This window comes from Mesoplodon mirus (assembly GCF_964341445.2).
Source record: "Mesoplodon mirus genome assembly, chromosome: 2".
NCBI lineage: Eukaryota > Metazoa > Chordata > Mammalia > Artiodactyla > Ziphiidae > Mesoplodon > Mesoplodon mirus.
The window spans coordinates 182756702-182770329 of record NC_138977.1 but is presented as its reverse complement, the minus strand read 5'-3'; the positions used below and the strand labels follow the sequence as shown (position 1 = coordinate 182770329).

The window sequence follows — 13628 nt, the reverse complement described above, 5'->3', positions numbered from 1 at the left end:
CGTACACTCTTTAGAACTGTACTAGTATTAAACAGAAACATGGCAGTTAGCAGAGATTTCACTACCCAGTGAACAGTTTTTGAGATCCTACTTACTATGTGCAGGCCCTGAACTAAGTGCTTCACCGCATTCTTATTCCTTTCACCTTATTAAGGTGGCAAAAAATTAACATCCCTAACCCGCTTTGCTGGACCAGTCCCCTGAGGCTCTGAATATGCCAAAGCTGCACGCTCCTTCTAAGACACACCTGTCTCCACAGTTGGAACTGTCATAGACGGCCTCCTGGGCCCCCCTGGCAGGAAACATCAGGCAGAGCAGGTCCCCAGTGGACGGACCCTGGAGGGATCCTTGGCCCGCCCGGGCCTCAGCCACCCGCTGCCCAACCTCCGGGCCTTGGCAGGGCGTGCGGGACCCAGGCGGCCAGATGCCGAGCATTTCCTGCGGCCTCTTGGTGGCTCCAGCCAGTGGCACGCATCCCCGACAGGCCCTCCCCGCGCAGAAGGCGGATCCGAGCTCGGAGCCCGCCCGCCCTCTGGGACCATCGGACCAGCTGGGACCGCGCGCTCCGCCCAGCTCCTCCCGCCCCGCCCTCCTCTCGCCTCCGCCCCGACCGGCCGCCAGCTCCGCTCTGGGATGGGCTGTGCCGCGTGCGCCCCGGCCAGGCAGAGGGACAGTCAGGCCTTCCCGCCCTGGCCCGGTGATTGATCAGCAGCCGTTACTGAGCCTCTTAATGGTTCGCTTGGGTGGGAATTAATTCTGAGATGGACAAATAATGCATTGAGGTTTACATAGTCCAAGGCAAGCCGTCGGTCCGGAGCCAGGAAAGGCAGCCGAGGGAGCCTCGCTGGTGACGCCAGCGGCCATGGGGGCCTGAGCGGGGCATGAGGGGCAACTGGGCCAGAGGAAGAGAAAAGGGAAGTGGATGACAGCGTGATCAGCCCAGCGATTCCGTCCAGGAGGCGGCAGGAACATGCTGAGCCCAAAGATCAGGCAAGCCAGGAGGGGTAAGTCCAACTTCCTGAGGCAGATCTGGACACAGTGTGCGTGCGTCTGTTGGCCGATGGGCGTGGATACTCAGCTGGCTGCCACGCTGGGGTCAGATGGGGCAGGCGTTCTGGAGGCATCTTGATGACTGACAGCCCTCTCTAGTGACGCTCCTGGGGTCTGTGGGGGTCACATCTGAGACTGCCAAAGGGTGATGGCCAGCTTATTGACCCAGTGGGTGTGCAGGCTTCACCCCACATTCCATGTTTTACAGAGTCCCTGGCTTGCCCAAAGTGACCGAGTGACAACTCTGGTAAAACTTTAGTTTTCTACTAAAAGGGAAATGCTGAATGCTCAAGATTTGCCCTAGCTGCCAAGACAAAAGTAGCCCTCACTAGGAAGGGTAATGCCCTGGCTTCTCCAGACAGCCAGGTCCCAGTGAAGGTCTTCATTCTGGCTACCTGGGAGGCTGCTCTGCAGAGCCTACAGGAGCTGCCACAGCTGGGCTGCAGGAAGCAACCCCTCAGGCAGGCAGGGGCTCCCCCCGGGAGAACTCCCAGGAAGCAGAAGGGCCTGGAGTTGTGGGTGTTGGGGGTGTCTAGAGATAAGTAAGAGATGAGAGTCGGGAGAGCCTTGCAGGGGTGATCCTGCAGCCCTGGGCTAGCGCCCCAACCAGGCCACGGCCCTGCAGAATGGCCTGGGGCCTTAGTACAAGTCTTGGGGCTAGGGACAGCATCTCCCTGGACAGCAACTTCTTGGCCAGTGCAAGTGTCATTTTAGATGAGAGCATCTGTGTTTTAAGGAAATAGAATGTGTCCTTCCATGTGGCCAGTGTTTGTGGAGGGCTGAGTCTCCCTTGTGAGCAAGGAGCACGAGGAGGGTGGTTTGGAGGTGGGTGGAGCTTCTGCCTGGGGAGCTTGGAAACAGTGCTTGCCTCACCCAAGTGTTTGTATATTTGAGGCAGGAACCCTCCAGGCTCTTGTGAGCTCACGGGCACACATCCATCTCATTAGCACGCTGCAGGCATTTGGATGACTTTCCTGGGCAGGCTGGCCCTCTAGAGTGTAGTCAGAGCCCCTCCATGGGGTGCTTGGAATGGGCTGTCACCTGTGGGCCCCAGTGGGCAAGGGAGGACTGTGCATGGCTCTGCTCAGGGGTAGCAGTACAGCCTGGTGACGATGCAAGGGGTGGGCTGGGCCAGGTTCTCTAAGAGAGCTTGGGTCTCCTCTCCCACTCCTGTCGAAAATGCTGGCCACACTTGGCTATTGAGCACTCGATGTGTGATTAATCCAAACTGAGAAAAATACACACTAGATTTTGATGACTTGGAAATAAAGAATGTAAAATATCTCAATGATTATTTTACATTGGTCACCTGCTGAAGTGACAATACTTTGGATATATTGGGTTAAATAAAATATGGATTAGAATTCATTTCACCTGTTTTTTTCTTTTACTTATAATGCAGCTACTAGAACATTTACTATTACCTACGTGGCTCACATTATCTTTCTGTTGGATGGGGCTGGTCAGAAAGAAACCAGTGCTTTGCAAAGGGGTCTCAGGAAGCCTGCCTTTGAAATGTCAAACTTCTTAAAAACATTTGTTCTGGGTCAGTGGTTTTCTACTGGAAGCTGTTTTGCCCCTTGGGGGACATTTGTCGATGTCTGGAGACATTTTGGTTGTTCCAACTAAGGAGTGCTACTGGCATCTAGTGGATATAGGCTGGGATGCTGCTAAGCAGCCTGCAATGCAGAGGACAGTCCCCACAACAAAGAATTCTCCAGCTCCAAATGTTAATAGTGCTAAGATTGAGAACCCCTCTAGTAGATGATATTATCTTGTAGGATATGTTAAAAGATAAAGTTTATGGTGCTATATATCAGATATTTATAAGATAATCATTTACCCATAAAAATACATGACCATAAACCATGACAAGGAGTATTCTAAGAGCATAAGAACATATACCACAAATGAAGCTTCCAGAGGAAGCAAGTGGTGCTTGAGCTGTGAGCTGAAGAATGGTGGGGCTACCTAGGCAAAGGGTGGTGGAGGGAGGAGGCCATGTTTCAGGCAGCGATCGGCATGTGCTGATGCTGTGGGAAGGGAGGGGCACACAGGGCCAGGAGGCTGGGGCTGGAGACCAGGTCAGGAGTCAGATCACGCAGAGACATTTCTGTAGGAATGCAGACCAAAATTATATGTGAATGCCTCTAAGAAATTGGGCTCTGCTCTGGTAGAAGGAAGACCTTTCCTCAAAATTCATCCCCCTCTGCACCTTTTAGGAGTTGGGCAAGCTACATGTCATAAACCCAGCCTGTCTATAGGATACAGATCACAGGCCCTGCTATCCACACACTGCCTTGTCCAGACTGCTCCAGATGATACATATTCCAGGCATACTTCCAGACTTCACCACCACCTGGGTACAATGGGTTGAGTGAAAAAGACCTGGGGTCACTTTCTGGAACAGTTAATAAAACCAGCCCCTGTCAGCTGGCTCAGAAGCCTTTGCTGCTCTGCAGATAGGGGTTTCCCAAGGACTCTTCCCCAGGGTCATGTTGGCTGTTAACTTCCTGGAAGGTCCCCATCCAGACCAGCCCTGAGAGAGCCGGCAAAGGCTGCCATCATCCTAAAGCTGTCCCATGGAGGGGGAGATGTCAAGATTGAGAACCTCCCAGGAGAAACCCTACTGTCACTTACCTGCATATAAAACTAAGTTTGGTCAATAATCTGAGCTCAACTTCCAAGAAGTAGTTAGAGGCAGATGAGGCAGGTGTTGTACACACACACATACCACACACACACACACACACACAGAAGAGGACAATAATAATTCAAAAAGTAGGGAGGCACCCAAACCAGCTGGAAATGTCTCAAAACAGGCCAGTATATTCAAACAATGTGCTTGCTTTTACGTGCATCCCACAATGTAGACTGATTTGGGAAAGTGGTCCAAATTGGTTCATACCAGCTCACACTGGCCATTGATACTGTGATTCTAGCTTGCTATTGCCTGCTTAGGACCAGTTCAGACTCACCCGAGCTTGTCATGGCCTGTGGAAGCCAGACCAGGCCATTTGGACCCAGGTGTGGTTGACTCTGCCCCACTCAGCTCCTGCCTGATTCCCAGGGTCCTGTCCAGGGAGCCTTTCCTGATACCACGCCTGGCAAGCTCCAACTCCACTGAGAACTTTTGCCATATTTCCAGAGTGGGAATGGAAGAGACAGGTCACCCCACCCCTGCCAGTTTTCCCAGAAGAAAAATAAGGTACATTTACTAAAACTCCATGAATTTATCACACAATGGAGCAAGTCACAAGTGCACATGTTCTGTGACACTGTAAAAATTGCAATTTATTTTTTAAGATAGAAAATAAAAACATAAGACTGGCACCCTCTGTCCTGGGAGCAACGTGGGTAGTTATGCAGGGTGAGGAAAGGCAGCGGAGCCCCAAGCTGTAAGCTCATGCCCATCACCAGATTCTGTGAGGGGTACCGGGTTCATCGCCATCTGTCCAGGCCATAGTCAGAACAAAGCCCCAAAATACTTGACCCTGATGCTACCCCAGCCTGCTGAGATTGCTCCCTTTCCTGAAATCCACTGACCCAGGGTCTACTTCTTCAAAGATTTGTGTACTCCCCCAATCTTGATTGAGGCCTCCTCTGTGCCCATCAGTACTGCCCAAAATAAAGGTTTATTGATTTGGTCTTGCCCTGTTCCACAGGATAAGGTATGGAAGGCAGCCATGTTGTTCTACCTCCCAAAGAGCTCTTGACTCTGCCTGTCTCACTCAACCTCATGTTATCATCCGGGCCATCATCATTTCTACCCTGTGGCAATAACACCCTGCCTCACCCCACCCGCTCCCATCCATTCTCCATTCCAAAGCCAGAGCCATCTTTTCAAATGTAAATCCAGCCTGTACCCACCTCCGGCCTCCTCCTCCAGCCCCAGCTTGGAATCCTTTGGTTGGCTTCCCCATCGCTCTTAGGGTTAAAATCCTAAGTCCTTACCATGGCCCCTAAGGCCCCTCTTACAGTCTAGCCACTGGCCAAACCTCCAGCCTCCTCTCACTCTCCAGGCTCCAGCCACACTGGCCTTCTTGCCATTCCTCAACTGTTCCATGGACCTCCTACCACAGGGCTTTGGCACCCTGTTTCCCCAGCTGGAATGCCTCCTTCGGTCTCTCTGTCTGTCTGTCTGTCTCTCTCTCACACACACACACACACACACACGCACACACACACACACACCTTAACTCCTGTTCACCCTCCAGTTCTCAGCTCAAGTGTTGCCAGCCAAGGAAGCGCTCCCACACACCCCAGTCTAAACTGGGTCCTCTGCTCTGTGCTCTCCTTTCCTTTGTTGCACTTACCTTGGGTTGTAGTTGTACACTCCTGAGTGTGACTATTTGGTGAATAACTGTCACCTCACTAGACTGTGCGCTCCAGGAGAGCAGGGGCCATTTCTGTTTTTGAATATCATTATACCCCAAAGCCAGGCATCTGGTAGGTACTCAATATATTTATGTTGAATGAATGAATGAATGAGTGAGTGAGTGACTTAATAGCAGAGAAAGCATTAGCCTGGAAGGCTGAAGCACTGTCTCTGGACCTAACTGGTCCAGGTCCTTAGGAAAGTCAGCCCTCCCTTGATTGATTTATATGTTGCAAATATTTTCCCAATTTGTTGCTTGCCCTTTACTTTTATATCAAGGGCTTTTTTCCCCCCAGATGTATATAAGTTTTTAATTTTTAATGCCATCAACCTATCAGTATTTTCTTTTAGAGTTTCTGCCTTTGTTTAGAATATTTCAAAATAAAATTGATGTTGTGATTAAGGAGGCTCCTTCTTTTAAAGGAGGTCATTAGCCCGATGAGCAAAGCTCCAGTAGCTTGAGCTATTTTTCTTCAAAGGAGTATCAATGTCTTAGAAGCCCTGATGAATGTGCAGAGCCTGGTCAATACTTTGGGGATACAGAGAGAAAGCTCTGTTAGTAAGATGAAGTACTTTCACTGGCCTTATTTTTCTTGATTTTCCCACAAGTAAGCAAACCAACATTTATTGTGTGCCCTTCGTGCTCCAGACATTTCCATTGTACTTATTTAATTCTCATGACTACACTATGATGAGGCATCATTGTTCCCATTTCAACAGATGTGGAAGGAGAATTGTGGGTACCCTGCCAACAAGTGGTGGAATTCATATTCACATCTATCCAGTGCTGAGGCCTATGCCCTCTCCCTAACCCAACACAGGGATTCACACTATCCAAACACCACTGCAGGTGGCCCTGCATGTCTCCAGGAGAGCTATAAATTCTTTGAGTAATAAAATGCAGTGTGATTTTTAAGAAGATGCCCACTGCCTGTGAATACATGAAAATTAGATTTGAAGAACTGTTGGAATATTTAAGGTTGAATTATTGATACATAGTAGAACACTAAGCAAATTAAAAGGCAAGCCAATTATGAACTCCAGGGAAAACAAAAAGTGGTGCATAAAATATTACAGTATACTACATAGCTCAACTGGGACTAGCAATTACGTAGTACTAATAATGCAAATTCTGCATATTGATCCAACTAAAAGTACACTGGGAGGATGGAGTGGGTACTTATGTGTGATGGGGACAGGAGAGTGAAATAAATAAAATCCTCATCTTCCACAGTTAGAGGTCAATAGGTAACATTTAAAATGGAAAAAATCAAGAAGTGATTCATCATAAAAACAGACCATAAATTAATGGAGCAAAATAGAGAGCCCAGAAATAAACCCATGTATATGTAGTCAATTAATTTACAGCAAAGGAGCCAGCAATATACAACGGACAGTATATGGAAAGCACAGTCTCTTCAAAAAATGGTGTTGGGAAAGCTGGACAGTCACAAGCAAAAGAATGAAACTGGACCCCTATCTTTCACCATACACAAAAATCAACTCAAAATGGACTAAAGACTTGAACATAAGACCTGAAACCACAAAACTCCTAGAAGAAAACATATGGGACAGTCTCTTTGACATCAGTGGTGGCAATCATTTTTTGGATTAGACACAAAAAGCGAAGGAAAAGAAAACAGAAATAAACAAGTGAGACTACATCAAACTAAAAAGCTTCTGCATAGCAAAGGGAACCACTAACAAAATTAAAAGAAACAGAATGGGAGAAAATATCTCCAAATCATATATCTGATAAGGGGTTAATATCCAAAATATACAAAGAACTCATACAACTCAATAGCAAAAAAGAAACATTAAAAAATGGGCAGATTAAAAAAATTAAACAGATTAAAAAATTCAGAAGAACTGAATAGACATTTTTGCAAAAGAAGATACACAAATGACCAAGAGGTACATGAAAATGTGTCACTAATCATCAGGGAAATGCAAATCAAAATCCAGATTGAGATATCACCTCATAACTGTTGGAATGGCTACTATCGAAAAGACAAGAGATATCAAATATTGGCAAGGATGTGGAGAAAAGGGAGCTCTTGTACACTGTAAATTCGTGCAGTCACTATGAAAAACTGTATGGCAGTTCCTCAAAAAATTAAAAATAGAATTACCATATGACCCAGCAATTCCACTTCTGGGTATATATCTAAAAGAAACGAAAACAGGATCTCAAGAGATATCTGTACTCCCTTGTTTATTGCAGCATTATCCACAATAGCCAAGACATGGAAACAACCTAAGTGTCAATCAACTGATGAATGGATAAAGAAAATGTTATATATAAAAACATATATATATATGAATAGTTTCCAGCCATGAGGAAGAAGGAAATCCTGCCACTTGTGACAACATGGATGGACCTTGAGGACATTATCCTAAGTGAAATAAGCCACACAAAGCAAGACAAATACTTCATGGTATTACTTATATGTAGAATCTAATAACAAAAACAGAAAAAGCAAACTTACAGAAACAAAAAATAGAAAGTGGTTGTTGGGGCTGGGCGATGGGGGAAATAGGGAGAAATTGGTAAAAGGGTGCAAACTTTCAATTATAAGATGAATAAGATCTGAGGATCTAATGTATAACATGGTAACTATAGTTGATAACCCTGTATTGTATCATTGAAATGTGCTAAGAGAGTAGAACTTAAATGTTCTCGCACACACAAAAAAGATAAATATGTGAGTTGATGCATGTGTTAATTAACTAGATGAGGGTAATCAAGAAAAAGTGAAAGAAAGAAATAGCGATAAATAAACACTATTTGGAAATGTGGAGGTAGGGACTTCCCTGGTGGTCCAGTGGTTAAGAATCCACCTGCCAATGCAGGGGACACGGGTTTGAGCCCTGGTCCAGGAAGATCCCACATGCCGCGGGACAACTATGCCCGTGTGCCACAACTACTAAAGCCCGAGCACTCTAGAGCCCACGCATCACAACTACTAAGCCCCTGTGCTGCAACTACTGAAGCCTGTGCACCTAGAGCCCATGCTCCACAACAAGAGAAGTCACTGCAAAAAAAAAAAAAAAAATAGAAATGTGGAGGTAAATACCAAAGGAGCCAACTGAAGTGGCTGCCTCTGGGGGCTGGGGAAGGGAAGGGGTGGGAGAGCAGGAGCCTGCCAGGTCTCACCCTAAAGCTTGCAGGGCTGTGGTCAAGAAGTGATAGACTGGAGGTCACCTGACCTCATACCAGTTCACACTGGAAGATTGTTCAGAGGGGAGTTTCTGCTCTTAAGGGGTGACCATGGGGTTCATAGGCCTCCTCTGATCGCTTGGTTCTGAATAGTGTGGCCTTCCCGAACATGCCCATGGTCATCCCATGCTGCCCCCACCCAGGCTTGTCAGGTGCCCTGAGGGCTCCCTAAGACCACCTCTAGGGCCCTGAGTGTGGGACAGCAAAGGGCCAGTAACCTAATTAGGTGATATGGCACCTGCTTTGCCTGAGATGCAGAGAGAATCTAAATTCTCTGAAGAACTTAGACCCAGAGGCACATGCACTTGGCCAACTGTGAGCCTGCTACACAGGAAGGCAGTGAAGGGACCAGGTGATGCGGCAGGGAGAACAGACCCATCCCACATCCAGGTAGGGCTCTCAACAGGGGAGTGATGTGTCTGGACAGAGCCTTAGACAATGGTGCTGGCTGCACTGTGGGCAGTGGGTCTACAGAGAGTGACCCTGAGGGCAGGGAGAAGAGAGATAGATGTTAGTAAATGCTGTGGGATTGATGGTGTTTCCTATCTGCCACCTGAAGAGGCCGTGCGGGGACAGCAGGACCGTTGTCAGAGCACATCTCCTGAGCGCATTCAGCCACTGCCAGCAGGTTCCCCTGCTTCTGGACACACCCCAGCCCCAGACTACCAGTCCATCTGCGGCCACCGCGGCTCTTGTGCTAGGAGATGAAGGTGGCAGTTTGTGTTAAGTGAATCCAGGCCTCCTCCCTCCTCCTGCCTCTCCTCCCAGATATCAGCTGATGGGAAAACTGAGTTCTTCCATGGGAGATACCCAGAGTCCATAACCCAGCACTCTTAGACACTTGGGATATAAGGCACTTCCAGATGCTGGGCTCCAGGAACTCCAGGCTGGACTTTTGGCCCCAGAGAATTGAAGATTTGGCCATGACCTTCACGTTTGCAGACAAGAATAAATGATTTATTTGCAAGACAGGCCTGAACTGGGTTAGACCTAGGCCGGGAGAGCTGCCTTGGGCTCCCCCAACCAAGGCAGCCAGGGACCTGCCTGACTGCTGAAGTCATCAACAGCCTCCATGATTACTTAACCAAGGGTGGAGAATGTATTGATCTAAGCTAATGACCCGTAGGCAGGCAGAAATGAAATTTATAATCAATATTGAATTACATCGACTCCGCTGATCCCTGGCTCCTGGTGAGTGGCTTGCTAATCTGAACAGGAGCAGAGGCAGCAAACCTAGGGCCAGCTGCTCCCAGACAAGGTCCAATAGAGGGAATAGAGGCCTCCCAAGGCCTCAGCCTGCAGCAAAGAGAAACAGTACTCACCACCGTTCATCCTTTCAGTGCTTCTCGGTTTACAAAGCACTTTCAAAGTGTCATTCATTTCTTCCTCACCATGGTCTAGGAAATGGATAAGATTTGTATTTTGCTCTCATTTTATGTGGAAACCTGGGGCTCCAAGAGGCTAAAGAGCCTCCAAATCCTGTGCCCTTTCCATGACCTCAGTTGGCCTCTCCACTCCCACCACCAAACTAGGAAAAGTAGGAAAACTACATTCCGTGTTTCCTGCTCCTACTTGCGCTCCTCTGATTACAGGAGTGGAATCAGTGATCTTGTGCCCTTAAACCTTTCATCATGTGGAAACAGGCCATGGGTACGAGAAATTCTGCTGGCAGATTTCTTCCAGCCCAGGAAGACCATCTGTAGAGGCACAAGGTCTCTTGGATTTGATCTTTCCCATCTTCTTTGAACTTGAGGATTCCTGTCTTATGTCCACTCATTCATTCAGCAAGCATTTGAGAGGCTCTCTGCTACATTCCAGGAATCAAGCATGAGGAGGGCACCCTCTCTGGCCATGAGAAGCTCACAAATCAACACAGAGATTTGAGAGGCATGTGTCCGGCCAGAAGTGTGTGCCATCTATGGGGTGGCATAATGGATGGCAGTCAAGCCCGTGCTTTGGGAACCTGCTAGAGGAGTCTTCATATAGTAGGAAACGGCTGCACCAACACTTCAAGAGTGTCAGGGCTCATCAGGCGGGCAAGCACAGAGGTGCAGCTGTCTGGCACAAAATGGCCTTTATGGGGACCAGTCGTTGATCTGGAAAGAGTGGGGTTGTGGTATGAGGGGGAAGTGAAGCTGGAGACCTGACTGCACACAGGCTCACAGAGGCCTTCTCATCTTCCTGACTTCATACCCATGTCGATGATGGCTAAAGCATAGCCTCTTTAAAGGAGATGCAGCAAGAGGGATCCCACCATGGCAGGATGGTTGGAGGTCCAGCCTGTGGATAGAGGTTAGGTGACGTCCGTCAGCCTTGTCTTTCTCAAAGAAAGAGGTTTTTCATTAGTCTTGGTAGGAAGGGGTTAGGGTTTGATCTGTTCTAGGGCAGGCACATGGGTCCTGTGAGAGTCAGGGTTAAGAGCCTGGGAGCCAGACTTTTTGGGTTTAACCCCGTGCTCTCTCATCCTGCATGTCTTCCTGTTCCATCTGCTGGGCACACCCTTTCTCCCTCCCAGCCTTCCATAATGTAGGGGAGGAAAAACTTTTCCTCTACCCTCTTAAGTTCTGCACCTGAGGCCTGCTAATTAAATTGCTAAAAGATTAACAGGAGAAAAGACGTATACATTTTATTGATAGTTTTAAGTGTATGGGCAGGTGCTTTATAGAAAAGAGGCAGTTAAACCCAGGGTCAGTAAACTGTGGGAAGGTGACGAGGAAAAGTATGGTAGATAAGGGTTGTTTAGTAAGGTTCATTCTGCAAACTCAAGTCATCTCCTGATGATAAGAATCTCATTCTCCTTCTCCTGGTACAGGAGTTGCAAGGCACCTTTACAAAGGGAAATTTATGTCCTGCTTTTGAGCAGAAAGGGGGTGGGAGAAGAGCTCTTCCTGTGTGCTGTTTCTCAGTGGCCTTCAGCTCAAAATAATCAATATGCCAAAGTGGCATATTTGGGGGTGGCATAACCTGATCCCTTTTAACAGCTTCCTCCATTCTTTCATCCAGCTTCAGCCTCACTTCTGGCCTCCCAACCTCCCAGCCTGACTTCCTCGCTGCTGCCTTCACACTCTCATTTCCCCTTATATGTGCCGAGATGACAGAGTCTTGTATTTGGATGTCTCTGTTCTCCCTTTACTTGTACCATGGCAGGCACGTGCCTTTCATTTCCATACCCCAGTGGCTTGCACAGGATGGACACCCAGGAGGCCCTATAAGCCCCATGAATGGATAAAAAACACTGGATCCAGTTGAACCTGGGGGTTCACACTGCATGGAAGTGCAGGTCAAGCAGTTTGGGGGTTGCCCTGCCTCCTGCACCCCCTCGCTGAAGACCAGCACCAGCTGAGTCAGGAAACAGACCCAGGAAGAGCCAATAAAAATAATGGTAAAGAAAGTGATCTTTTATGTTGATGTTTTGAAAGCATTAAAATAATCATTATGGAAAAAATCCAAACTTTCTAGATTCCCTCAGAGTTATATTAAAATTAATACTTTTTACTTAAGGGGGGTGGTAGGTTTCCCCTTTGTCCTTCACTTCACCTTTCAGGCCCCTAAGTGAGACCCATTAGGAGGGCCTGGCTGATTCTCTAGACCCCTCAGATGGGGGACTTAGCAAAGAACAGATGACCAAGTGGAGCCCAGAAAGAAGCTAAGTAACTAAACAAAATTTTTAAAGGTAGGGGGCACTCAGGAACCATCCTGTAATAAATCATCTGAGGCTCATGCAGTGCTCCCAGGACAGCACAGGAACCTGGCGAGGCCCCCTTGCCCTTAGCTGCAAATCGCATTAACTTCATGAAACCATCTCGTCCGGCCCCCTGCAGAGTGCCCCTTCCATTACCTCACCTCTCTCTTCTCCATTAGTCTTTCTGCCTCAATACTTACGCTTTAAATCAATTCAGCTCTGAGAGCCGTCTTGCTCTTTCCCCAGCCCTGCTTTAAAATCCCATTGATTTTATAAATCAATTGTGTTTTAGTTCAAGTGCAGCCACTCCTCCACGCTCTCGGGGTTGCACTAACAGAGCTACAGATGGAAAAACAGGGTAACCGATGCCCCAGCAGCTGCCAAGGCCAGTGCTGCCACAGCGTGGTCATAAGGCCCTGAAAACGATCAGGTGTGCTCGCTGTGGCTCTCCTAAACAGACCCTGAGATGAGCAGTGTATGTGGTAATTTCGTAAGCAGGTGCTCCCAAGGGACACCGGTGAGGGGCGGCGGTGGGGGGAGCAGCACCAGGAAGGGGAGAGCCAAGCTGGGGTGCAAAGCCAATAAAGGAGGGGTCTCAGCCTGAGCCCCAGGGAAACTCTGAATGTGAATTGCACCTCTTTATCCCTCCAAGTGGTGTCCAACTAGAAACAAGGCTGGGGCTTCCCTGGTTTCGCAGTGGTTGAGCGTCCGCCTGCCGATGCAGGGGACGCGGGTTCGTGCCCCGGTCCGGGAGGATCCCACATGCCGCGGAGCGGCTTGGGCCCGTGAGCCATGGCCGCTGAGCCTGCGCGTCCGGAGCCTGTGCTCCGCAACGGGAGAGGCCACAACAGTGAGAGGCCCCGCGTACCACAAAAAAAAAAAAAAAAAAAAAGAAAGAAACAAGGCTGCAGGGGCTTTCAGGCTCCCATATGCAAGAGTCTTTGGCCAGGGGCTGTGGGGCGAGGGAGGGACGTAAATTCCTGAGCACTTCCAGTTCTCCCACTGCCTGCTCAGAATGGCTCCAATAACCCAAGGACAGACTTCAAAACAGGCCAGCAGCCCTGAAAAACCACCCAGGGTAAGCTGTTGGAAGTAAAGGGACATAAAGACAGGAAAAAGGAATCAAGGGAATTTGGGCAGAGCTCTGACATGTTCCACTGTGTAAGGTATCTTTAATGTGTTCTCAGCCATTTCCAAGATGCAGCAGCTGCCAGGTATTCTCATTGAAACACTGGGGGAGTGAATGACCTGCACACCCTTGCTGAGCCTCTCCTTATGCGAGATGGGGTGGAGCAGAC

The 13628-nt window shown here is 48.4% G+C and overlaps 1 protein-coding gene across 8 annotated transcripts in view; it reads left to right on the top strand.

The window, feature by feature from the left end:
- The first annotated feature begins 442 nt into the window (after positions 1–442).
- The window catches only part of ARHGAP22 (Rho GTPase activating protein 22), a 166799-nt gene continuing 153613 nt past the window's right edge, over positions 443–13628 (top strand). For all 8 annotated transcript variants that reach the window (XM_082606984.1, XM_082606983.1, XM_082606982.1 and 5 more), the window contains exon 1: positions 443–1004. Coding sequence is in view for 7 of the 8 variants with exons in the window: in XM_082606983.1 (XP_082463109.1) it covers positions 971–1004 (34 nt within the window). In the remaining variant the exon portion in view is untranslated. The remainder of the gene's footprint in view (positions 1005–13628) is intronic.